This window comes from Chironomus tepperi, unplaced genomic scaffold (assembly GCF_022539635.2).
Source record: "Chironomus tepperi strain 1889 unplaced genomic scaffold, CSIRO-AGI_Ctep_v1 contig_85, whole genome shotgun sequence".
Classification (NCBI taxonomy): domain Eukaryota; kingdom Metazoa; phylum Arthropoda; class Insecta; order Diptera; family Chironomidae; genus Chironomus; species Chironomus tepperi.
The window spans coordinates 5,625,703-5,649,019 of NW_027226207.1; the positions used below are offsets into that span (position 1 = coordinate 5,625,703).

The following is a 23,317-nucleotide window of genomic DNA, read 5'->3' on the forward strand; positions in this document are numbered from 1 at the left end:
AAAAAAAATCATAGTAAACAAAAATTTAGTTAAAATTTAAATCTGTTAGTTTAATTAATAAAAAAGCATGTCAGAATTAAAAGCTAAAAAGAAATTGGATGAGATTGCTGTTAGGTGGAATGGAAAAGTGTCACCAGAGCAGATACTTTTGGTTTTCAAGAATTCTAACAATAAATATTCAACTGAAAAGCTAATAACTATTGCAAAACAATATTTTAAGAATCAAATGCTCGATTCAGACAAGCTCCTGACACAGTTTGAAGTTAATGTCAAGAGGAATCAGAAAACCCCATATGAAGCTTTAATTATAATGTTGAATAATGCTTCAATTAGTCAGTCACCAACTTTAATTAGTTCATCACAACAACAGAAGCCCACAATTCCTTTAAAGCCTTCAAACTTACAGGTTGAAACAAAAATCAGTGCAAAGAATGATTTTGAGAGTCCTGCACTTTGCTCTACAAGAGTTGACAATAATAATTCGCCTGACATTGTCGTTTCTGAGGTAAGTTTATCTACTGGATCTTTTCCTGGATCTTATATTAATTCAATAAAATTTCCTTTAGATAAAAGAGAAACTTGCACAAGCTACGCAGCAAGTATCAAGAAGTTCCAGTTCATATCTTCGTCAGTCAATAAATACATCAGGTGGAAGTATTTTACCTACAGCAAGGAAATCTCCACAAACACCTATTGTCCTTAATCCAATATCAACTTGGACATTCTCATTCGGTGGTGATGATGTAACTCTTCCATTTCAAATGAAAATGCCAAAGCCTATTGTTGGATTGCCATCATCAGAACAAGAAAGGGAAATAATAAGAGAATTGCTTTATACGCTTATTGGAGTTAATGGTTCTTTGATTGTGCCAAAATTAAAGACTTATTTGTTTGATCCCAAAGACGAGTATACAGTGGTCAATAATTGGCTTGAAAATCGTAGCGTAGCCGTAGAATTTGATTTAAATGAACAAATTACTGATTCCATTCGAGATATTTTAAAAGACATCCTTCCATTGGCCAATTATTATTTCCAGTTACAATATTTCATTGAAAGTACACGAGGACCATCAAGTGGTCAAGTCTTGCAGGCACTTTCGGAAGCTATAAGTAAACTAGTTGATGATTATTATGCAACAATCGCACAATTGGAATCGATGCATATAAGACATGAGCTGAATCTCCATAAATTACTATTCTACTTACGTCCAATAATTCAAACAATGGAAACAGTCACGAAAATCTGTGGAAAATTGCAGGAGAATCGCTATCGTGGTGGGAATGTGTTAACAAGTCTTCATGACTCGATCTCATTATTTAGTGGAGATAAAAATTCTCAAAAAATACTCATTCATCTTACTCAAAAAGCTGCAGAGCCATACATGGAAATATTAAGCTTATGGGTTTTTAAAGGAATCATCCAGGATCCAAAGAATGAATTTTTTGTTGAAGACAATCAGAATGACTTTCAGAATCTCGAGAGTACTCAAGCATTCAATGAGTTTTGGGACAAGAGATATGTCCTTAAAACTGACAAGATTCCACGATTCCTTGAAAAGCAGGCAAACATTATAATGAGAACTGGGAAGTACTTGAATGTCGTTCGTGACTGTGGAAAGCGCTTGTCATTTAATCATAATTCAGACACAATATTGAAGTTTTCGCACACCGATGATCAAAGCTATATTAATCATGTCAATGATGCTTATATCTACTCATCAAAAGCTTTAATGGAATTAATTATGGATGATCATGACCTAATGGGTCATTTACTAAGTGTCAAGCGATACTTTTTGTTGCAACAAGGAGATTTTATTGTTCAATTTATGGACGCATGTGAGCATGAATTAATGAAAGGTGTTGATAAAGTCATTCCAATTCGTCTCGAGAATTTATTGGAATTAACATTACGTCTCTCATCAGCAAAACATGATAAATATCAGGATAATTTGTCCACGGTTCTCATGCCATTTGACATTTTCACTCAAATGACTAAAATCATAAAGAGCAAAAGGGACGAATATGATGATGAATGTGATGTAGTTGATTATGACATGAAGACGGGAATTGAATGCTTCTCATTTGGTTATAAAACGGGTTGGCCAATATCAATCATATTAAATCATATGACAATATCCAAATATCAAATTATATTCCGTCAATTATTCTATTTGAAGCATGTCGAGAACTTTTTGTGTCGCGTATGGATTGCGAATAATAATGCCAAAAAATTCGATCAACGTACGAGTGAGCAGTATCGATCAGCATTTACATTGCGTCAGCGAATGATGAGTGCTATTCAAAATTTGGAATATTACATGATGGTTGAAGTCATTGAGCCTGAATGGCATAGGTTCATGCAGCAGATATCAAAGGCAAAGACATTTGATGATGTTTTGGCTTACCATGATGACTTCCTGGATAAATGCTTGAAAAATTGCATGCTGACAGAACCTGACATCCTTAAATGCATCGTTAAAATGTGCACATTGTGCATTGGCTTCTGTGAATTTATTGAGGTATGTTGAACCCATTTATGCTATATATATTTTTTGCTATTTTTGGAGACTTTTTATCCTTATTATATTGTGGTGTATTAATTGTATAAAAATTTTCTCACACCTTTGTTGTATCTGCTATCAATTTTGGACACGAATTTTTCTAGGAAGCGCAACGTCATTTCATTGATGCCGAACTATCATCCATGTTATCAAATAGCTATATAAACAACGATGATAGTTCGTTGCAATATAATGAACAGAGTAATCAGGTTAGCTAAAGTGCTTTTAACACGCTGATAAAGACTCATTATTAACATATATTTTTTGTTTATTAATCAGCACTTTTTGTTCATTTATTGGTTGATTTAGTTTATTATTTTACACGCACATGCGCTTACACATTTTCTCATACATTTAACGGATTTTTAAAATTTGAAAACCTTCCAAGTTCATTTGAATTTGTATAGTTTTGCAAATCTGTTGTGAGGTTTTCAAATTGAATAGATTTTTTGTACTAAAACCATACAAATTCATTGGATTAAACATTTGAATGGTTTTCAAAATTGAATATTTTAATTGGCTTGAAACCCTACAACTACAAAATTTGTAACGCTCTTAAACATTTAAAAATTTGTAAGGTTTTAACCAATCTTTCAGGTGTCGTTCACAGATGATGAAGTATGTCTCTGTTATATAATATTCATAGAATCAATGCAATGTCTGTGAACGGTCTCAGAGACTAAAATCATACATTAGACATCATTTGTGATCGAACCTACATTAATTAAACAAAATTTATAATTCCTTTCTCATCCATCAATTCACAGAAGGAGGCACCAACTGCATCAACAGAAACATTTTCTGAAAAAGTCACCAAATACGACACCTTATTCGTTCAACAAACTGTTGCTTTACTACAGAAGATCCACGAGCTTGCCGAAAAGAATCATTCTGAAAAGTACGTCTCTCTAATTCATCGCATCAATTTTAATAATTTCTACACAACAAAATTAAATTCATGTCAGTAATCAGATATCAATGATTTTTTAATCTTTATTATTTAAAAAGTGTAATGAGAAATTAAGTATATCCTAAAATCTAATAAAAAAAAGGAAAAATAATGAAAACTCAAACAAGATAATAGAGGAAATAGGAATTTTTTTTAAACAAGTTAATTTTGCATGTCTCATAACTCAACATTATCATTCTTTTCATCCAATCAGTTTCTAATCAAAAATTAATATATCGTTTTGTAAAATATAACAAATGAAAAATTTAATTAAATTCAAAAAAAAATATTTTTTCTTCTTATTTTCTAACACGCGTTGAGCGTTTTGCAGTAACTGGCTCCTCTTCAATTACTGGTTGTGCCTGTCGTTTTGTAGCACGTTTAGCTACCACTGGTTCTTCACTTTTCGTCGTCTCTTTGGAATGATGACCTTGCATTGTGGATGGTGTGACAATAGTTACGTGTTTGGCAGCAATCTTTTTCTTTACTGGTGTCTTTGCTTGTTTCGGTGACTCGCTTGGTTCAGGTTCTTTTGTATTGACTTCCTGTTTTGCCTGTCGTCCACGAGGCTTTTTAGTGACTGGATGGTCGTTTGTTTCAGGTTCAACTGCCTTTTGTTTTTGTGCGCGACCACGTTTCGGTGCTTCTGTTTCTACTTCAGCTACTTCATCAGTCTTTGTCTCAATCACTTTCTCTACAACTTTCGCCTGTCGTCCACGACCTTTCTTAACTGGAACTACTGTTTCTTCCTCTTCTTCTTCTTGCACATTAGAACTTTGTGGCTCTTCGACTTTTGGTGTTTCTTCAGCCTTCTTCGCCTGTCGTCCACGACCTTTCTTAACTGGAACTACTGTTTCTTCCTCTTCTTCTTCTTGGACATTAGAACTTTGTGGCTCTTCAACTTTTGGTGTTTCTTCAACCTTCTTTCGTCCACGACCTTTTTTCGGTGCTTCTTGTGTTACTGCCTCTTCTTGACTTTCAGTAACAGTTTCAGTTTTTCCTTTTCTGCCTCCTTTCTTTGGGACAACTTCTTCTGTCTGTTGTGGCGTTTCTTGAACTACTGGAGTTGCATCAACCTTTGCCTTTCTGCCTCGTTTTGGCGTCTCTGGTACTGGATTGTCTTCTGCTGCAAGTGTTTCAAGTTTTCCTGAAAAAACCGTTAAATTAATTTTTGAATTTATAAAGCCCGTTAAATTTGCTTACCTTTTCGTCCAGCTCGTTTTGGAACAGATTCTTCTGTTGGTGTTTCAGGAACTGGCAGTTCAGTAGCTTCATTCTTGCCTTTCCTTCCAGTTCGTTTTGGAGCAGGCTCCTCAACTTTCTCAGGTTCTGTTTCTGGTTCTTTTGGAGCTTCTTCGACTTTTTTACGTCCGCGACCTTTTTTAGGTGCTTCATGTACAGCAGGTTCTTCATGAATTTCCTCAACATCTTCAACTTTGCCTTTGCGACCAGCTCGCTTTGGCGCAGGTTCTTCTTTTTGTGGTTCTTTGACTTCTTCAACAGCCTCGACTTGTGCTTTTCTTCCTCGTTTTGGTGCAACTGTTGCCTTTTTAGGTTCTACATGCTCCTCAACTTCTTCTGTTGCTTTTTGCGCTCGACTTTGCTGTTTAGCTGGCTGTGGAGATTCGACAGGACTTTTGGCAATCTCGTCAGTTTTAATATCTTCTGTATCTTTGGGTTTCTCTGTTTCTGCTGGTTTGTCTTGTTGACGTTTACGTGAGTTTTTAGCAACAGGTGTTTCCGCTACTTTTTCAACTTCTGTTTTCTCTTCGTGATGTTCTTCCACAACTTTACGTCCACGTCCACGTTTAGGACTTGTTTCAACAACCTTCTCTGGTGATTTCTCCTCCACAGTAGGTAATTCAACAACTTTTGCTTTTCGTCCGCGACCTTTTTTGGCTGCTGGTGGCTCTTCATTGGATTTCTCTTCCACAGCTTTCTCGTCTTCTTTTGGAACTTCTTCAACAGCCTTCGCTTGTTTGCCACGTCCTCTTTTCGCCACAGATTTTGCCGTTTCTTGAATACTTTCTGATGATGATATTGTGATGACATTGTCTGATTGTACTTCTGGTTCCGATTCCTTTTCTTGAGGAAGTTCAGGCTCTGGTTCAACAATCTTTTGTTGGCGTTTACGAGACTTCTTTTCTGGTTCTAAATAAGGAAATATATTATTTCATATTCGATAATTTTAGACATGCTGTTTAACTTACCAACTATAGGAGTTTGTACAGGCGTAACTCCTCGTCGTGAACGTTTTGATGGTGTTGGTACATCTTCATTTTCTGGCTTTAATTGCTCAATTTTTCGTGCTCTACCAGGTTTCTTTTTGACTTCCGATAGTTTTTCTTCCTCCTTCTTCTCTTCTACAACTTCCTTAGTGACTAATTCATCATTAGTTGACGAAACAACTTCCTCTTCCTTAGTTTTATCACTAAGTTCTTCAGGAATTGTTGGCGGCAGGTCTGGTTTTGTGGTCTTTTCTTGCTTTTCTTCCGTTGAAGCTGCTCTTCCTCGTCGTGGCGTCCTCGCTGGCGATCCTGAAGCCAATTCAAGATAATTAAGTTTCTTTGCACGTTTTCTGGATGGCGTTTGAGGCTCAATCACGACTTCTTCTACTTTTGGAGCTGTTAAGAGATTAAGGAACAATTTAAATTAATTTTATAGTCTATGGAATAATATTTTCACTTACCAATTTCTTCCTCTTGTGTTGAACTTTCAGATGGCACTTCCTCTGCGGGAATTTGAACTTTTTCGTCGACTTCTGGAGATGTTTCTGCTTCAGGCTCAACTTCTACCTTTTGTACAATTTCTTCTTGAACACTTTCGACAGAATCCTTCTCTGAAGTCTCAACAATATCGTCACTGACTTTTTCAACAGGCTCTGAATCTTCTTTTTCAGTAGATTCAATAATTTCATCATCAATTTTCTCAGCAAGCTCTTCAATTGGCTCTGATTCTTTTTCTTGTGTTTCTGTGGTCGATTCTGGGTTTTCATCGATATGTTCTTCTGTCGAAGTTTCAGCTTCAATATTTTCAGTTTCAGCTACTAATTTATCGTCAACAGGTTCCAAAATTTCATTTTCTTTTTGTGGCGAATCAACATTCTTTGAAATATCTTCAACATCATTTTCCTTAGGATGTTCCTGACTTGGTTTCTTTACTTCCACAACTGACAAGTGTTCTGGTTTTGTGACTTCCATAACTTGTAGTTTATCAGGTGTTGGAACTTCCATTACTTGCAAGTTTTCAGGCTTTGGAAGTTCCATAAGTTGTAAGTTTTCTGGATGTTCAACGGAAGGTTCATCTTCATTTGATTTTTCTACAGTATCGTCAGTTGCATTTTCAGGAATTACTTCTTTTTCTTGGCTATCAGGAATTACTTCCTTTTCTTGGCTATCAGGAATTTCTTCCTTTTCTTGGCTATCAGGAATTACTTCATCATCTTGGCTATCAGGAATCACTTCCTTTTCTTGCCTATCAGGAATCTCTTCACTTTCTTGGCTATCAGGAATTACTTCCTTTTCTTGACTGTCAGGAATTACTTCATTATCTTGGCTATTAGCAGTTTCTTCTTGTGGATCCAGTTTCTCATCAATTGGCTGAGAAACAGTTTCTTCAACTGGTTCCTCAATATTCTCTTCTGTTGCCTTACTTTCAGGTTCTTTTTCAGTCACTTCTGAGGCTACTTCCAACGGTTTTTCTTCGTTAACAGGAACAGGAACTTCCTCATTCGACTCTTTCACTTGCTCACTATTTTCTGTGGCTGTTACTGTGATTTGTACTGCTACTTCATCCTCAACAATCGGTTCCATTTTAACACACTTCTCTTTTCGCTTAACAGCTGATTTTGGTTCCTTATCCTTCTCACCATTTGATTCTGTTGATGCAGAACGTCCTCTCTTTGATCTCGCTGGAGATCCAGTAGCCAATTCCGAGTAATTAACGCGTGCAACTCGTCGTCTTGATGGAGTTTCAGGAGCTGTTACTTGGTTTTCATTTTCAGTTGTCACATAAGCCTGCTTTTTAATGCATGGCTCTTCCTTAACTGGATTCTTGTCAGTTTCTTCCTCATCTTGAATGCCTGAGCTCAACTCATCATTTATTATTCCTTCTTTATCATCTTCAATGATTGGTTTTTCTAGATTAAACATAAATTTAGTATTTTGAATAAATTAATTAAATTGTAAGCTATACCTTCAGAAATCTCTACAGTCTCTTTTTGTTTAAGCACTTCAGCCTTTTCTTCTTCTAAACTTTCTAAAAATGATGTCCTTCGATCGTCTTCTGATGGTAAAATTGTCATTCTGGATGTTACTTTATTACTATTTTCACCATCCTCAAATTGTGGCATCATGCTTGCCGGTCTCTTTTTCTCAAAATTAGTAATTGGCTCAGCATTCATTCGAGCTAGTTCCATTTCAATCTCATTCATTTTCTCTTCATTAACTGAAGATGTAATTTCAATGTCCTTATTTTTATTAGTTTTAATTTCGTCCTGCACTGATTCAGTCACGTCCGATTCCTTCAATTCCTTTTGCTTATCTTCAATGAAAGCAGCAAATGAATCATCAATCTGATCTGGAATCATTGTTTTGCGAGATCCAGTCAAACTTTCGATTTCTGATGGCAAAATTGATTTACTATTTTTGACTATTTTCGCTTCAAAATCAACTTTTTCTAGTTCTTTTTCGATTAATTCTTTATGTTTTTCACTTTTATCTTCTTCAGTTACGTCAGTTTGTGCTTGATTTGTCTCTTTATCTGTCAATTCTTGATTGTTTTTGATTTCTGGGAAATCTGTAAAAAAAATATGGTTAGTTTTTTAATGGATTTGCTTTTTAAATTTTAATCATCATTGACTTTGGATTAAGCAAATTTGAATTTCAAAAAGTCGTTAAAAATTTAAATTTGTATTCAAGGAACTTACCATCAGCATCTGTTTCTTTAAGGAATGCAGATGCATTAATTTCAACATTACTGAATTCTGTGTCACTGAACAAAGCACTTTCACGACTTGGAGCTGAATGTTCGTTAATGGAATCATTAACACGCTTTTCTTCACTTTCATTCGATTGATCAATTTTGCTGGCTGTTGTTCCAATAGCTGAATCTCCTTCAACAGTTTTCTCTTCGACAATTTCATTACTGTCAAATTCATCTTCAATCATTTCTTGAGTAGCTGGAATTTCCATATGATCAGAGCCAATATCTGATGTTGAGTATTGTTGAGACACAGCTATGCTTGTCAACATGTCTGTTGGAGTCGCAATTAATTCATTAATTGTTGCACTGACATTCGAGGTTATAGATGGTAATGTCTCTTTAGATTCTTGTTTCTCACAAGGTTCTTCCGTAACTGAATTATTTACAATTTCATTTGATTCATTTTCGGATATTAAATCTTCTACATGAAGACTTGATCCCAGTCTGGCAATGTTTGATTCCTGTGAACAGATCACACTCGAGTCACTTATTTCTTGAATAGAAATTGATTCCGCAGTATCGGACTTGTTGACTGGCTCTTGCGAACTCATTATTGATGAATCATTTACAGACACGATGGAACCAATTGTCTCAAACTTTGCTATTCTGCCTTCATCTTTTACATCAGCACTTGTATCATAAATTCCTTCCACTACAATTGAGTCATCCTCGTCAAATTCAAATGCTTGTGTTGCTGGAATTTCGATATGTTCATTGAATGATTCCTCAACTGTCTCTTCAAGCTGATCGCTTACAACTGTATCATCAAGCTTATTTTCTACATTCTCGTCCAGCTGTTCAATTGTATCTCCAAGCTGTTCATTTCCATTTGCTTCACTTACTGAATTATTTTCGACATTATCATTATCTTTTTCAACAGGCAATTCCTCTTGCTGGATGTCTTCTAATGATTTTTCAAGTTCTATTGATGGCTCGCCTTCTTTTGTGGAATCAAAACGTTCAATAGTTCCTTCAAATGTGTTATTTGTTTCTAGTACTTCCTCGCCTTCCTTTGTGGAATCAAGTCGTTCTATAGTTCCTTCAAATGTGCTGTTTGTTTCTAGTACTTCCTCGCCTTCTTTTGTGGAATCAAGACGTTCTATAGTTCCATCAAATGTGCTGTTTGTTTCCAGTACCTCTTCCGTGCCGAAATCCATTTGCTGTGTCTCTGGAATATCATCTAAATATTCAGATTTTTCTAATGGAACTTCCTCTTCAGCTAATTCCTCTTCCAGTTCAATTTGCTGAGTTTCTGGAATATCTTCGAAGTCATTGACACCATTTTTGTCAGTTGCTGGTTCTGGAATCACTTCAATGCCATTATTATCAGCCATTTCTTTTGATTTCTCATTTTCTTGGACTTCCTGCATTTCAGCATCTGCAAGCAATTCTTCCAACTGCTCTTCATCTTTTGACTGTTCCAAAATGCTAATGCCATCTTCACCGATACTTTCCAAATCAGCTTGACTTATTCGACATTTCATAGTGCTTCCATTGTTGGACTCGACTTCCTTAACATTTTCATTGTTTTCGTCTATAATCTCGTCTTCAACTAGCTCATCGTTGTCCTCATTTGGACTTTCTTCTTCCTCATCACTTTCACTTTCATTGTCCGACTCTATTAAGTCATCGCCATCATGAGACAATTCAAAGATTGTCTTCGATTCCTGATTATTCTCATCAAATTCTGAATATTCAATGAATTTCATGGACATATTTAAAGGTCCTGTAAACTCATTTTCCTTATTTGATGTGTTCAAGTCTGGCTGATTATCCAATGAAAGGATGTTTGTCTCTTCAGGCTGTGACTGATTAAAATCAACTTGATCCTTATCATTGATTGAAACATTAAGACTTTCATTTAATGTTGTGTCAGCAGATTGTGAGGCATTCAAAATTCCAATCGATGACATTGCTGTCCTCATACGTTTTCTTGTGCTTCTTAATGACTCTGAATTGTTGTCATTGAGCTGATAATTCTCAACAATTTCAGTTGAATCTTTTGTCAAGCTTAATCGACTGACTGGACCCATCGATAAATTACTTTTAGGATCAGCCATGACTGTTTCCAATAGACTGATTTTAGGAGTTTTAGCATCATATTTTTGCGAGATATTTACACAGTCGGTTAATGAGTCATTTGTAATGTTGGAATAGCGTGCAGATAATACTTGCGTTGTCTTATTAGGCGTCGATAGTGATTCTCGTGCCTTTTCAATCAATTTCAACACAATTTCGCCTTTCTTCTCAGTATCATCCATACTACTTGTGCCTTCGTCTGTCACTAGCTTATCGAAATTATTTATATCTTCAATTGGCACACTATTTAGAGCTTTATCGAACAGACTTTCATTTGCGGAACTGACTGATAACTTTTCATTTTCGGCAATCTTGTTAAAATTATCTTCAAGTTCCTGCGAACTACTGATTATCTCTTCCGGTTCCACGACTGGTTGACTTTCTTTATCTTCTTCTAAGACTGAGTCAATGGTTTCAAGGAGGTCTTTAACTTCATCATTTGTCTTTCCATTATTTTCTTCAACCTTTTGTACTTCTTCACAGTTTGAATTGTCATTAATTGATGCTTTGCTTGAGTCAACTTCACTGACTGATGACATGGAAATTTCAATTAATGATGCTGATTCATCCTTAATTGATGTATTACTCTTGGCTGGTGATTCAAATAACTGTTTGCCTTTGGTAGCAATACTCGAGACATTATGCAGGCCAGATTTCTGTATTGATGAGTTTTTGATAGCTGACTTAAGTAATGTTGCATTACGAAGAGGAGTTTTTCCAATTGTCCTAGGTGTCTTCCTTATTGTTGATGCCTTCGGCGTCGATTCAGTACGCTTTACAAATGGTGTGGTTAAATCAATTAAATGCATTTGAGATGTGTTGAGCTTTTGAGCACTTTTAGGACTATTGAACTTTGAGACATTAAGAGAATCATTTAAAATACTTTTTGCTGCAGATTTGACTGAAGGTGATCCTAATGATCCTAATGGTGAGTTCCAAGGAATTTTCGTTACGCTTCTTGTCAACTTCCCAACTGGTGGTGTGTACGATGTCAATAAAGTACCCGACATATTTAATTTATTGACTTTAACTGGAGTCTTTTCATTTTCCTTATCTTTTGGAATTCCTTGTTGCTCCTTCACTGGTGACTTGAATTCTTCTTCTGTCTCTTCAGGAGTACTTTTCAGAGGTTCTGGTGTGACTTTCTCGTCTGAACTGCTACTTGATGCTTCTACAGGACTTGACTTAGTTATACTTTGTACACTGACACTGAAATTTGAGTTTTTGAGGATTTTTTTACTTGAAAATTATGTAAAGGAATGCGAGATTTATGTGACGGAATTTTCCTTACCTGTGTATTGTTACTCGCTTGTTAGTTTTGATGAATTTGTTTTTTAATGCCCTTCTTTCCGCCTTTGATAAACATGAAACGCGTCCTGAAATTAAAAATCTTCCTTAATATAGGAAATTTAACGTATATAGGGGCATCACTTACTTTTAGCATCATCTTTTGTTTCCCAACGCATACTATTCCCAAGAATTGTGATGACATCGCCACTTTTGAGCTCTTTGGAACGTTCAACTACTTGATTGTTGACCAAAATCGGATGGGATGTTGAGTAATTCTTGATAATAATCTAAATTTAATGTAAAAATGAATTTAAATCATAATTTTAAAAGCTATGCCGGCTGTAAGAGCCAGCCATTATTGAAAAAATTTTGAGAACCGAGAGAAAGAGTAAAAGTTATGCTCATGAAAATTTCTACATACCCTGTGAATTTCATTTAAGAAGATCTTGCAATGGAGTTCCTCTACATCTTCAGACTTGATTAGAATATCGTTTGATAGATGATTTCCGAATTTAACTTCTGTTAAATCTTCAATAACTCGAACAATTGACTTATCTTCACCATTTTTATCCACAAAAGTTAGAGTTCCATTAATTCTAGCCATTATTGACTTATTTATCACTATTTTCACTTATCCTTCACTTTATTATCATTCACTAGTCTATGTTGCGTCTTTTTCACATAAATTAAACAATGTTTGATGCGTTAATCTAATAGAAATTTAATTAAATGTTGTTTTGAAAATTTTTTGCTTTTTGAAAATGACCGTTATTTTTTTTGAATGTTGTCTTAAAAAAATTTGAAAGTTTCCAAAGTGTCTGACTGTCGTGCGAATTTTCAAATATTTTTCTTAACGGTTTTTATGGTGTGAATTTCATAATTTCATGTAATTTTGGCTCAATTTAAACTTTAATCAATGGTAACTTGATAGTATTTAAAGGAAATTGAGGAAAATATGGGAAAAATTGCGAAATTGAGATTGGTCAGTAATTCCGAAAGAAGTTCATGCTACGTATCTGTCGACATTTATGCTGGACATCCATAGTACGTACGTAAAAAAGTGAATACGAGAATTTTTTAGAAGAAAATATAAAAAATAAGAAAAAAGTTAATTAAACATCGTATTTGTATGAAAAAAGTGCTCAATTCATGAAAAGTACATAGAAAAAGCATATAAAAATATGGAAAACAAAAGTTTTATACATAAATAAAATGGAAATCATTAAACAAGGATTTTTAAATTTAAATGGAAAAAAAGTCTTTACTATCTTTTGTATGCGAAATGAGCCATTATTTGAAAGTAAGTATACCTAATAGAATGAAGTAAAAGTGACATGTAAAGGAAGCTAACAATTATGTAATTTATGTTATTTCAGTTTATGCAAAAAAGATACATGCATCACATGCAACTCATTTGCATGTTTTAGAGTTAAAAAGGACAAAATATGTTGGTCTGAGAATTCCAAGAAATATATCCGAATCATCACATGAGTTTATTATAGTATTAGACAACGACGTCTTTTCATTTAGCTGTAAACGTTGGGATTTAATGAATGATTGGGTCAATTGCTTAAAGACAAAGTTACGTGAATTAAAAGTGTTATCGCCAAAAGAGAATATATATACAAAGCCACCAGCAATGAGACCAATACTTCAAATGACTAGAAATCCTCGTGATCCATTGCCTGAATGTCCACCAATTGAGTCTGATGAACGAATTCCAGGCTTAGAAGTTTTACAATCAACACGAATAGAATCATCGACAACACAAAGTAGGACAACATCCATAATATCAACAGAACCAGTTAGTGAAAATGAAAATACACAAATCGAGTCAATTACATTTGAGTCATTTACAGTTAGTAGTAATAATATGAATATAAGTATAAACAATAATGAGGATGACTCAGAACAGGCAATAAGCATTCCAATATTTAATTTTGCAACATCTAACACATCGTCACAAAATCTTATCAATTTACTGTCAAATCCACTGTGTCGCTATACATCCAATAATTCAGACTTGCAATTTGCAAACAGTTTTGATTATGATGAAGAGGAATTAGATGAGGACGATGAGTATGATGATAGTGAAAAAGAGCCATTAATCAATGTACTTCCAACATCATTGAATGTTGAGTATAATCATAATTTGGCAGAAGAAGAAAATAATATTAGTGATAATAATATTACCATAATCCCAATCGAGTCAAATGAGATTAATAATGATATTATATCAAAAGTAGATGAATCAAAAGTTACGAAAATCAAAATTGCCGTCGAATATGATCACTTATGTAAGGCATTATCATCACATACAATTAATAATAATCAAAATGGATCTGAAGAAACTGTAGCAATAACAAAATCAAATAATAATAATATTAGTGCGAATATCATATCAAATCAATCAATTCCATCAACATCGTCATTTATTAAGAAGCTTAATAACAATATAAACATAATTGAAAAGGAAAGTGCAAAATCTGTGCCCAACACACCGAAAAAAATACCTATTGCAACGGCGGCATCGACATCAAACACGCCAAAGCATGAGAAAAGGAAATTATCGTTGCGTGAACAGCAAGTTTTACAGTTAAGACATGAGATTAATACGGAGATTCGTTTTAAACTGCGCAAGAAGGATTGCGTTGATGCCATAGCATTTGCATCGTATAATGGGCAACTTTGGATATCAGGTTTCAAGCCTAATCCGCAGCTCTATGTCTTTCATATTGGGGACCAATTATTAGCTATCAATAATATTGCCAATATTAAATCACCTGCTGATGCTCAAAAATTTATCAAAATGTGTGCTGGACTTTTTGTGGAAGTTACTATTAAGCGTTTGCCATTAGCCGGTATTTTTATAGTTAAACGTGATTTTGAGAATCAGTGCTTAGGATTATTAAGAGATGGATCATCATTACTTGACATTGTTCCAAACTCCATTGCATCACGTTCTGGAATTCCATCAAGACCATATACATCCCATGACGACGACTCAATTTTCTGGATCATAACTGAAATTAACTTTCGTCCATTGAGTCTTATATCTCACAAGAAATACGATGAGACTGAATTATTGCTGAATTCAGTGGGCTTAGAGACAAGCCTCTTACTTCAGCCATCAGACTTTATAGCGAAAATTAAAAAGGAACTAAAGGCAATGAAAAATTATCGTGATTATACTTTACAATGAGAACTGCATTTCATAGGAAATTTTTTTTATACATATATAAATATTTTTTTTTTTACTAATGTAAAATTAGATTTTAAGGAACTATTGATGACCAACTGATTAACACTAATTTTTCGAGCAATTTTTTTGGAGTTGAAGTTGGTTTGAAAGTGCTTGAAAATCTTATAATAGATTTAACAGTGAATTTAGAACCATACAATTGTTTCAACAGTGGATTGAAAACCATACAAATGTTTCACCAGTGAATCTAAAACCATACAAATGTTTTATGAATGATAACAAAACCATACAATTGATTTGTTAATGGAATGTGAACAATACAAATGTTTTAAAGTGATGATCAAAGTGAAAACTATACAAATGACTTTAAAACCATTCAAATGTTTCTAAAAGGAAATTTTTTTGAACTCAACAATTACCTGAAACCTCAAACATTTGCATGGTTCTGAAATAAACAGCACTTTTCAAATCAAGTTCAACTCTACAGCTGACATTTTCTACTGTGCATTTTTTTCTTACTGCTGTATTGATAAACATAAACAATCGTACTCTGATCTGAAATGTATTCTACTATATTAAGTAAGTGTAAAGTGACTAATAAAGAATTGACTTTTTTTATACATGCAAAAAACTAAAAAAATAGACTTTTTTAATATCTTAAACATTTATTGATGAGCTTAATACTCATTTAATCAGCAAAATATATGTAATTATTATCATTTGAAAAAAATTGTTATCATAATTTTTAATAATTTTTTCATCTTTGTATCAAGTCAATTAATTAATTAAAAAATATTGTAGCTGGGATAAAAAAAAAAATTTGTCAAATGATGTCAAAAATAACAACACGAGCAATTTGTAGGAGCAACTTGCTATTTGAAGTTTATATAGCTCCTAAAAGTCAGTGTTATATTTAAAAATTGGACGACTGTTAGGCAATTCACCGAAAATGGAATCGGCATGGATGCTTTTAGCTAATAGTTTAATGCTTGAAGCAATGTCATGATCATTATTGATATTTTTTTCATCAAGATGAGGATTTGCATGGTTTAAAAATTGAGGCATAGAAATAGGTGCGCTTCGTGCAATGGCCAATGATCCAGAACGTCCTCGCGCATATGGCCGCTTCTCTGTGATCATTTCTTCAACATCAGATCCTTCCGTATCGGAATATTTATGATAGCGATCATTCTCATCAATTGTTTCGCTGTTCTTCATTCCATCCAATTCAAAGATGTCATCCTCAAAATCAATCGTTCGTGTGACTTTCTGTTGCATCATAATTGCACTGCTATGCTTTGATATACCTTCTCTATGATTATGATCAACATGCTTAATGATTGGATGAGATGGTAATTGATCAATTGTCATTAATTGAGCACTTTCTGGTGTGACCGGTGGAGTTGAATATAAAGATTGAATATGATCATTTGTACTTTCAAGGGTGCTTAAATTGTCACTGCTATTCGATTCAATCGAATTAACAAGCGTTGTGATGAGCTGGAACTCTTTTTCAGCTTTTTGTCTTCTCAAATTCATCCGAGTCTGAAGCTTCCGAATCTCATCTTCTGTTTCAATTGCATCATGGGATATAAAGTCTTGTAACTTTGTGAATAGATTCTTGACATGAACATCATCATTAATTGTTGATTTGATTGTATTTGGAAGTAAATCAATTTGTTTGAGAATTATTTTAAATGGCATCGAATAATTTTCATTTTTCATCATCTCGGACATGGCATTTCTGTCACGTTGCAAATTTCCATTTACTAATATCTCATGACTATCGTTATCAGATACTGCATAGACATTGCAATCACAATTTAGGCATTTGCTTACTGTCCATTTATCCGTCTTAATCTTACTGACGAAAATCGGATGTTGGACATTGATTTTCGTCTCATCACACGTAAATCCTAAGGCCTGAAAATAAAGGAACATGATTATTTAATGCTTTAAGGAAGTCATAATTCATAAATTTATGATTCATTCTTAATTTATTAGGTATATCCAGTTTTGGTACAAAAGAACATTATCTCTTGAGTACGGCAGGTAGAGAAGTTATGCTGCACAGACAACAAAGAGATAAACTCGTATAAAAGTTTATGACTATGCTGGATTTCGCAAATTTTTATGTTTTATGGTTTCAACGGTCATTTTAGATTCAAAATTTAACGGGATTTCAAGATTTAAATGTTGTCATCATCAAGAAATGCTAGAATCGTGTAAATTACACGACTTTTGTAAACAATTTTTTATGACAACATAAAATAGAATCATAAAGAACAAAAATGGTGCTGAATCAACCATTTTAATAATCTAAACAATAAATAATCATACATTGTTGCAATGATATCACAAAATCGTTCACCCCACACGACTATGAACTTAGCAAACATTGTTTGACTCAAATTCCGATTCTAATATTATTTTCATCGTACACAAAAATAGCGAGACAAGTCTTATCTGGTCTATACATCAACAAGAAGAAAGAAGAAAATAATTTTCAAGCCAGCCACAGCGCAATCACTAATAAATTGTAGTAATTTTAATTTTTTCTACGAATTTATCGGCTATTTAGCAGAAATTAGAACTTGTTATTAAGCTATTTCATTCAACAGATGTATATGTTATGCCGTCACAAATCTTCTCTTCGTTTTTATATTTCCACTGTCAATTTTTTTGTAAATATGGCTATTTTTATGTGATTTGTTGTTTTGTATGAAACAACTTTACTGGATCTAAATCCATAAAAATATTATGTCCGTACTTACCAATTTAAAAAAGTCAAGCAGCTCATAATATAATGAATTTGTCGTACAATTAACTTTAGATTTGGATTTATCCTCCTTTTTTTGGCCATTTATTAATTCACCAACTATATTCAAGCAGTTACAGAAGAACATATTTAATTTTTCTTAACTTTTTAAGACAGTATTGGAGAGTAACTTAATGTTTATCAGATGATGATGATTGTAAGGTATTTAATTTGATAGGAAATTACATAAATGATGTAGTAAAAAAATTAAAATAAAAATTATAATTATTTAAAAGATGTTTTTTTTTTCACAGGCAAAAAAAGAGTGTATTTTAGTATAAAAAATGCGATGTAGCTAAGTTTTTTTTTTTTCTTTTCTTTCTCCTTCTCTCCCTTGTTCTAAAATCTATACTGAATGTGTATATATACGAATATTATTCGACGGTTTGCGTTCGTACTTCTCCCTTCTAAACAATGAAGGAACTAATGTCACAGATAAGTTTTGTTGAAATTTCGTAACTTCTTTATTATAATATTGACAGTTACGTCATATGCTGAAATTCTCTCGAGTTCCTCATTTGCATTTCTCTCAAAATCATGAAATCCAGTCGAGCTGTTGCATGATTTTTTTAGAGATTAGATGATATACAAAAATTCAGGTTTCAGGCAGTTATTGACATAAGGCGGGTAGCTTGATGATTAACCTTGAATGTACCCTTGTATTAGCTTAACTTACCCACACATAATAATTTTTGAGTAAACGACCTATTTATTATGTATCTGATCATGTTGATGAGTGACATTATTATTTTGTAGGTATAGCATGTTTATTTGTTTTATTGGATGTAGAGATTGAGTAATTATTGAAGGACATGTTCGTTGGAATTGTAGAACAAAGAAACAGAATGTACAGCATAATCATCTCAAAGCAGGTCTGTTCCGCCTTTTAGATCTTAGAACAAGTGTTCATGATAGTTGTTGTTCCAATTATTCAGTAAGTTACAATATATTCAGGTCCGTTCTAGTAATAGCCATCAACGGTGAATTTACAGCTTTCGTTTCTATTATCATTCTAACTACATCATTCATGACTCGTTCTTACATCTTATGTTGCCAGTTCTTAGTTTCCCTAATTAATTAATTATAAATTACCCTAAAATACTAAATTAAACCTCAAAACATCTTAATTCATAAATTTTTTGTATCTTCATTTTTATTTTATTCTTACTATTTATTTGTAGTCATAAAATGGTCATTAAGTGTATCAATTTCTTCATTTGTTTCACATTCATCATTACTAAAATTCTAATGCTCACACTTTAATATGATTTGATTTTATGACAAAGCGGATTACAAATATTGTGGAATTGAAAAAAATCATCCAAATCCAACGGACATCCATCAAAATATTTCAATTTGCAAAAAAATCTTGGAAGAATTATTTTCGAGGTAATTTTAAAAAAAGACTCCCAAAAAGATTTAATAATTGGTTTATAAAAATCATAAAATTGTACACAATCGGATAATTATGGAAGTAAGAAAAAGAAGTCTGCAAAGAGAGTGTGAGGAGGAAAAACTGGATGGCTTAATAAATGGTAGAGAGAAAAAATATCTGAGCGAGTGAATAAATCGGGGATGAAAACAATAAATCAGGCGAAAAAAATGTGTAATTAATGGTCTTAGAAATAATCAATCTCGACAACGCGACCGTCAAAACGAGATCCATCAAGAAGTTCTGTGGGATGAAAAGAATTTTATGAATTAATTAATTTAAATACCTGACAAAATATATTAATACTTACTTATGGCAACATCAGCTTCCCTTTCCTTTGAAAACCTTACAACTCCAGTATCAAGACCACGAATCTCAGCGAATTTGACCTCACCGACATCACGGAACTTGTCGCGAAGATTTTGCCAGGTCCATGATGAAGGAAGCTACATAGAAGTAAAAAACTTATCTAATTAATGCTTTGTTTATACACAACATGTGATAATGAATGATAGCAGATAAGCAATTCACATTTATGGGTGCGTTGCTCTTTGCGGTTTTAAAAAAGATATTTGCGTTTCAATTGTCACGTTCGCAAATAAGTTGAGGATAGTGTTGAGTTTTTGTATAGATTTTAAGGTAAACAATGAATTTTGACATAAAACATTGAAAATTTACGTAAATCGATCATCGTGTTACGTAAAACATTTCGCTTATCCGCTAAACTTTGGCGTAAAACATTGAATTCTTAAGTAAAACATTGAAATTGTTTCAGCTTAAAACAATCAAATTTGCAAGTAAATCATTTGATTTATACGTAAAACTATGAAACTTCACGTAAAGCGTTGTACTTATACGTAAAACATTAAACTTTTTTTTTCAACATTTTACGTAGAACATGGATTTTTTACGTAAAAATTGACGTAAAGCAATGCGTTTTACGTAAAGCTTCAAACGTTTACGTAGCGTACTCAAACGTAACTCAATGACTTTATCCTCAACTACCAAAGGTCAAACGCTTTTAAAATCCTTAAATCGACTTATTTAATTAAAAAATATATTCAACTTACGTTACGAACAAGAATGGTGTCAGATTGTTGTTTACGGGAAGAACTGGAGCCTCCAAAATTACGAGAATTATTATAATCATCGTTGGATGTGTTGTAGTTGCGAATTTGATTACCACCAAATGATGGTAAATCGTCATTACGATTTCCCGAATTGAAACCGCTTGTATTGTATGAATTGAATGATGACTGATTCATCGATTGCTGCTGATTTTGGTTAACATCATTTGCGTTTGATGTTAGATTGAGGCCAAGAGAATTTAAACTGGCAGCAGCAGATGAAAGCAACGGATTAGCTGATAATGCAGAGACACCGCCCAAACTAGTAAGTCCACCAACAACATTTTGTAAAGCGGCGAGACCCGATAAATTATTATTCGTTGGAACACCAAGCAAGCTTGAATTTTGAGGAGCAGCAACAGGCGTTGGAGTTGTCAATTGATTTAAACTGTTGCTGAGTGAACTCAATGGATTAATATTAGTATTCAAGTTCGACATGGAATTCTGAGATGGATTATTCTGAAGATTGGGCAAATTACGTGCAACATCTCTGAGTGGTTCACCATTTGGACCTAACCCAATTCCAACGCTTTTCAATCCATCAGGAAGTTTAACTCCCTCACTTTTATCAGGAATACGATCAAGACGTACAGTCATTCGACGATCAAATAATGTTTGTCGATCAAACATCGAAATCGATTGAACAGCTTCGACGGGATGATCATACTCAACGACGGCGAATCCACGACTATTTCCATCTTTATCAAGCGATAAATCAACACTGAGAACTTTACCTGCAAGCTTGAAAACTTGCTTCAATTTTTTGGCGTCGACTTTATAGTCTAACTGTAAACGATAAGAATGGATTTTGATATTTTTTCGTTTGTTTTCAAGAACAAGTAAGCAGTTGTGTCCAGCAAATGAGAAATAGAGAAAGAGAGAGACAAAAAAACAACATAATCAAGAAAAAATACAGAAAAAAAGCCATCAAAGTCAATACTCACATTAGCGACGAATACTTTATTATGCAAAGGTCCTTGAGTGATGCCCAATCCTTCTAAGAACTTAACCGATAAACCATAAGTATTGAAATTCTCAAGATTTGAGCTATTATTTCCGTGATTATTACCACCACCGCCGTGCGAACGAGATGAATCATTATAGCTACATAGATGATTTGTAAAAAGAGAAGAAAATATGGCAACGAATTGTCAGAAAAATTTCTAATCACTCTCAAAGTCGTTCATTAAAGGAAATTAAATTAATTAAAAGACAATAACAAGACTTTGTGCTCCCTCATAGACAGAAAAGCGCAGCAAAATCAAGACATCTTGAATGAACAACTTTCGATAACTAATAAAATGTTTTAAATAAGAATTTGGAAGTACAAACACGTACGATCTATCATCATCACGATCTCTACGATAAGAACCTTGTGGCTTAACGACAAAGCCATATTTATCCCTTTCGTTGCCTGAATCTTCCTTAATGACCAAATTACGTCCGCTCAAATCATAACGATTCATTTTGTCAAGAGCAACTCGAACACTATCGGCCGAAACAAACTCAATTATGCCACAACCTCTGGGCTTGCCATTCTCGTCGTTGAATAATTCAACAAATGCAACTTCGCCGACCTCTTTGCGAAACAAATCCTTCAAATCTTGCCAACGAACTTCATATGCGATACTATATAGGTATTAGAATACGAACAAAAAATCATTAAGTTTATGAAAAATTCCAGATTTTCGTAGGCTTTAAGCCACTAGGTGGGAAATCTTACTTTGAAACGTAAATTCGACGTGTTTCTGAACGATCTTTGGACCTATCGCGGGAACTATCAAATCTTGAGCTTCTTTCGCCGCCACGCTCACTACGTCGTGCACGATCTCGATCTCTTTCTCTGTCACTGGAACTAGAGCGTGTATTTGAATCCATCTCTTCCTGACTCGGATTATTAATTTACTTAAAAGTGGAAAAATAAATAGAAACGCAGATTAACGACACCGCAAATCAGTTAAAACTAGTATTTCAGCACAAAAAAAGCATCCAGCACAACAAAGTCCTTCAGCTTATCACAAAAATCTCAAATTTGCAGAAAATTAGAAGCCATAGAAAATGCCGAAATTGAAAATTACAAAAAATCTAATCAAATTCACTATATCCAATGTTATATTTGATACCTTTACAAAAACAACCGACTTATGCAGCTATTTCACTGTTAAAATACAACTTTTGAGCAGAATTTTATAGATTAATTAATGATTTTATAAAATTGAAGCTCTATTTTTTTCAGCACAGAGAAATTTAGTACTCACTGGAACTTACAATGAAAAACTATTGAATATAGTTATTATTGAAAAGAGATCAAAAAATGTGTGTCACAGTGGGATGTTTACACTTGACAGCTGTACACAAACTATTTTTGAGTAGGCGGAACTCGCTAAGTCTATAGTTTTCTAATTAAACTATTTTGATTTTTTTTCACTGGATCTTTTTTCGCGAATTTTGTTTTATACTGAAGAAAAGCTGATGTGTTAAGTTTGTCCGTCTGTCCTGCATATAAATTGATTATCTTGGAAGGAAAGCATTAATAGTTTTATTAAGGCTGAATATTTAAGGATTCAATATAATTATTTAAATGCATCAATTTATCTTACTGGATCTTGTCATAAAGCTTCATTAGGCATGGATGAGTCATTTTGATAGTAAGGTTATCATTAAATGCGCTTTAAAGCATCGAATACTCAATTTCTATAACTGACTCATTTCCATTATTTACTTCGGATTAACCTGAAAAAGCTTATTTAGAACAATAAATATTCAAATTTTAAATGACAGTTGAGATTTTTTAGAACTCGAAAGCTTTTTGGATACCTTTATGATGACTTAACTGAACTTTATTTTGCACATAATGTTTTAAGGTGAATGTCAAA

At 33.6% G+C, this 23,317-nt stretch overlaps 5 protein-coding genes across 9 annotated transcripts; 2 read left to right on the top strand and 3 right to left on the bottom strand.

The window, feature by feature from the left end:
• The first annotated feature begins 6 nt into the window (after window positions 1-6).
• LOC139086625 (gamma-tubulin complex component 2 homolog) lies at window positions 7-3,704 on the top strand. Of its 2 annotated transcripts, XM_070635142.1 has the most exons (4): window positions 7-505; window positions 567-2,519; window positions 2,666-2,770; window positions 3,329-3,704. In XM_070635142.1, exons 1-4 carry the CDS (start codon window positions 68-70, stop codon window positions 3,527-3,529), a joined length of 2,697 nt encoding a protein of 898 aa, XP_070491243.1. In that variant the 5' UTR covers window positions 7-67; the 3' UTR covers window positions 3,530-3,704. The 2 variants fall into 2 exon arrangements, with proteins under 2 accessions (XP_070491243.1, XP_070491244.1); XM_070635143.1 differs by lacking the exon at window positions 2,666-2,770 and having other exon boundaries at window positions 3,329-3,700.
• On the bottom strand, window positions 3,542-12,622 carry LOC139086622 (fap1 adhesin-like). The gene is made up of 9 exons (XM_070635141.1): window positions 12,284-12,622; window positions 12,008-12,149; window positions 11,864-11,948; window positions 8,438-11,781; window positions 7,705-8,307; window positions 6,200-7,648; window positions 5,721-6,134; window positions 4,714-5,661; window positions 3,542-4,657 (listed from the first exon to the last, which is right to left on the bottom strand). Exons 1-9 carry the CDS (start codon window positions 12,464-12,466, stop codon window positions 3,810-3,812), a joined length of 8,016 nt encoding a protein of 2,671 aa, XP_070491242.1. The 5' UTR covers window positions 12,467-12,622; the 3' UTR covers window positions 3,542-3,809.
• A 276-nt stretch (window positions 12,623-12,898) lies between these two features.
• On the top strand, window positions 12,899-15,681 carry LOC139086157 (uncharacterized). The gene is made up of 2 exons (XM_070634502.1): window positions 12,899-13,162; window positions 13,239-15,681. Exons 1-2 carry the CDS (start codon window positions 13,075-13,077, stop codon window positions 15,062-15,064), a joined length of 1,914 nt encoding a protein of 637 aa, XP_070490603.1. The 5' UTR covers window positions 12,899-13,074; the 3' UTR covers window positions 15,065-15,681.
• A 74-nt stretch (window positions 15,682-15,755) lies between these two features.
• Window positions 15,756-18,162, bottom strand: LOC139086364 (uncharacterized). The gene is made up of 2 exons (XM_070634795.1): window positions 17,839-18,162; window positions 15,756-16,987 (listed from the first exon to the last, which is right to left on the bottom strand). The coding sequence occupies exons 1-2, from the start codon at window positions 17,968-17,970 to the stop codon at window positions 15,959-15,961; spliced, it is 1,161 nt and encodes a 386-aa protein (XP_070490896.1). The 5' UTR covers window positions 17,971-18,162; the 3' UTR covers window positions 15,756-15,958.
• An 853-nt stretch (window positions 18,163-19,015) lies between these two features.
• Window positions 19,016-22,876, bottom strand: rump (heterogeneous nuclear ribonucleoprotein rumpelstiltskin). Of its 4 annotated transcripts, XM_070634792.1 has the most exons (8): window positions 22,710-22,876; window positions 22,565-22,613; window positions 22,165-22,346; window positions 21,780-22,070; window positions 21,386-21,545; window positions 20,385-21,227; window positions 19,625-19,760; window positions 19,016-19,557 (listed from the first exon to the last, which is right to left on the bottom strand). In XM_070634792.1, exons 3-8 carry the CDS (start codon window positions 22,317-22,319, stop codon window positions 19,502-19,504), a joined length of 1,641 nt encoding a protein of 546 aa, XP_070490893.1. In that variant the 5' UTR covers window positions 22,320-22,346; window positions 22,565-22,613; window positions 22,710-22,876; the 3' UTR covers window positions 19,016-19,501. The 4 variants fall into 4 exon arrangements, with proteins under 4 accessions (XP_070490893.1, XP_070490894.1, XP_070490895.1 ...); XM_070634793.1 differs by lacking the exon at window positions 22,565-22,613; XM_070634794.1 differs by lacking the exon at window positions 22,565-22,613 and having other exon boundaries at window positions 22,700-22,876.
• Window positions 22,877-23,317: the final 441 nt, after the last annotated feature.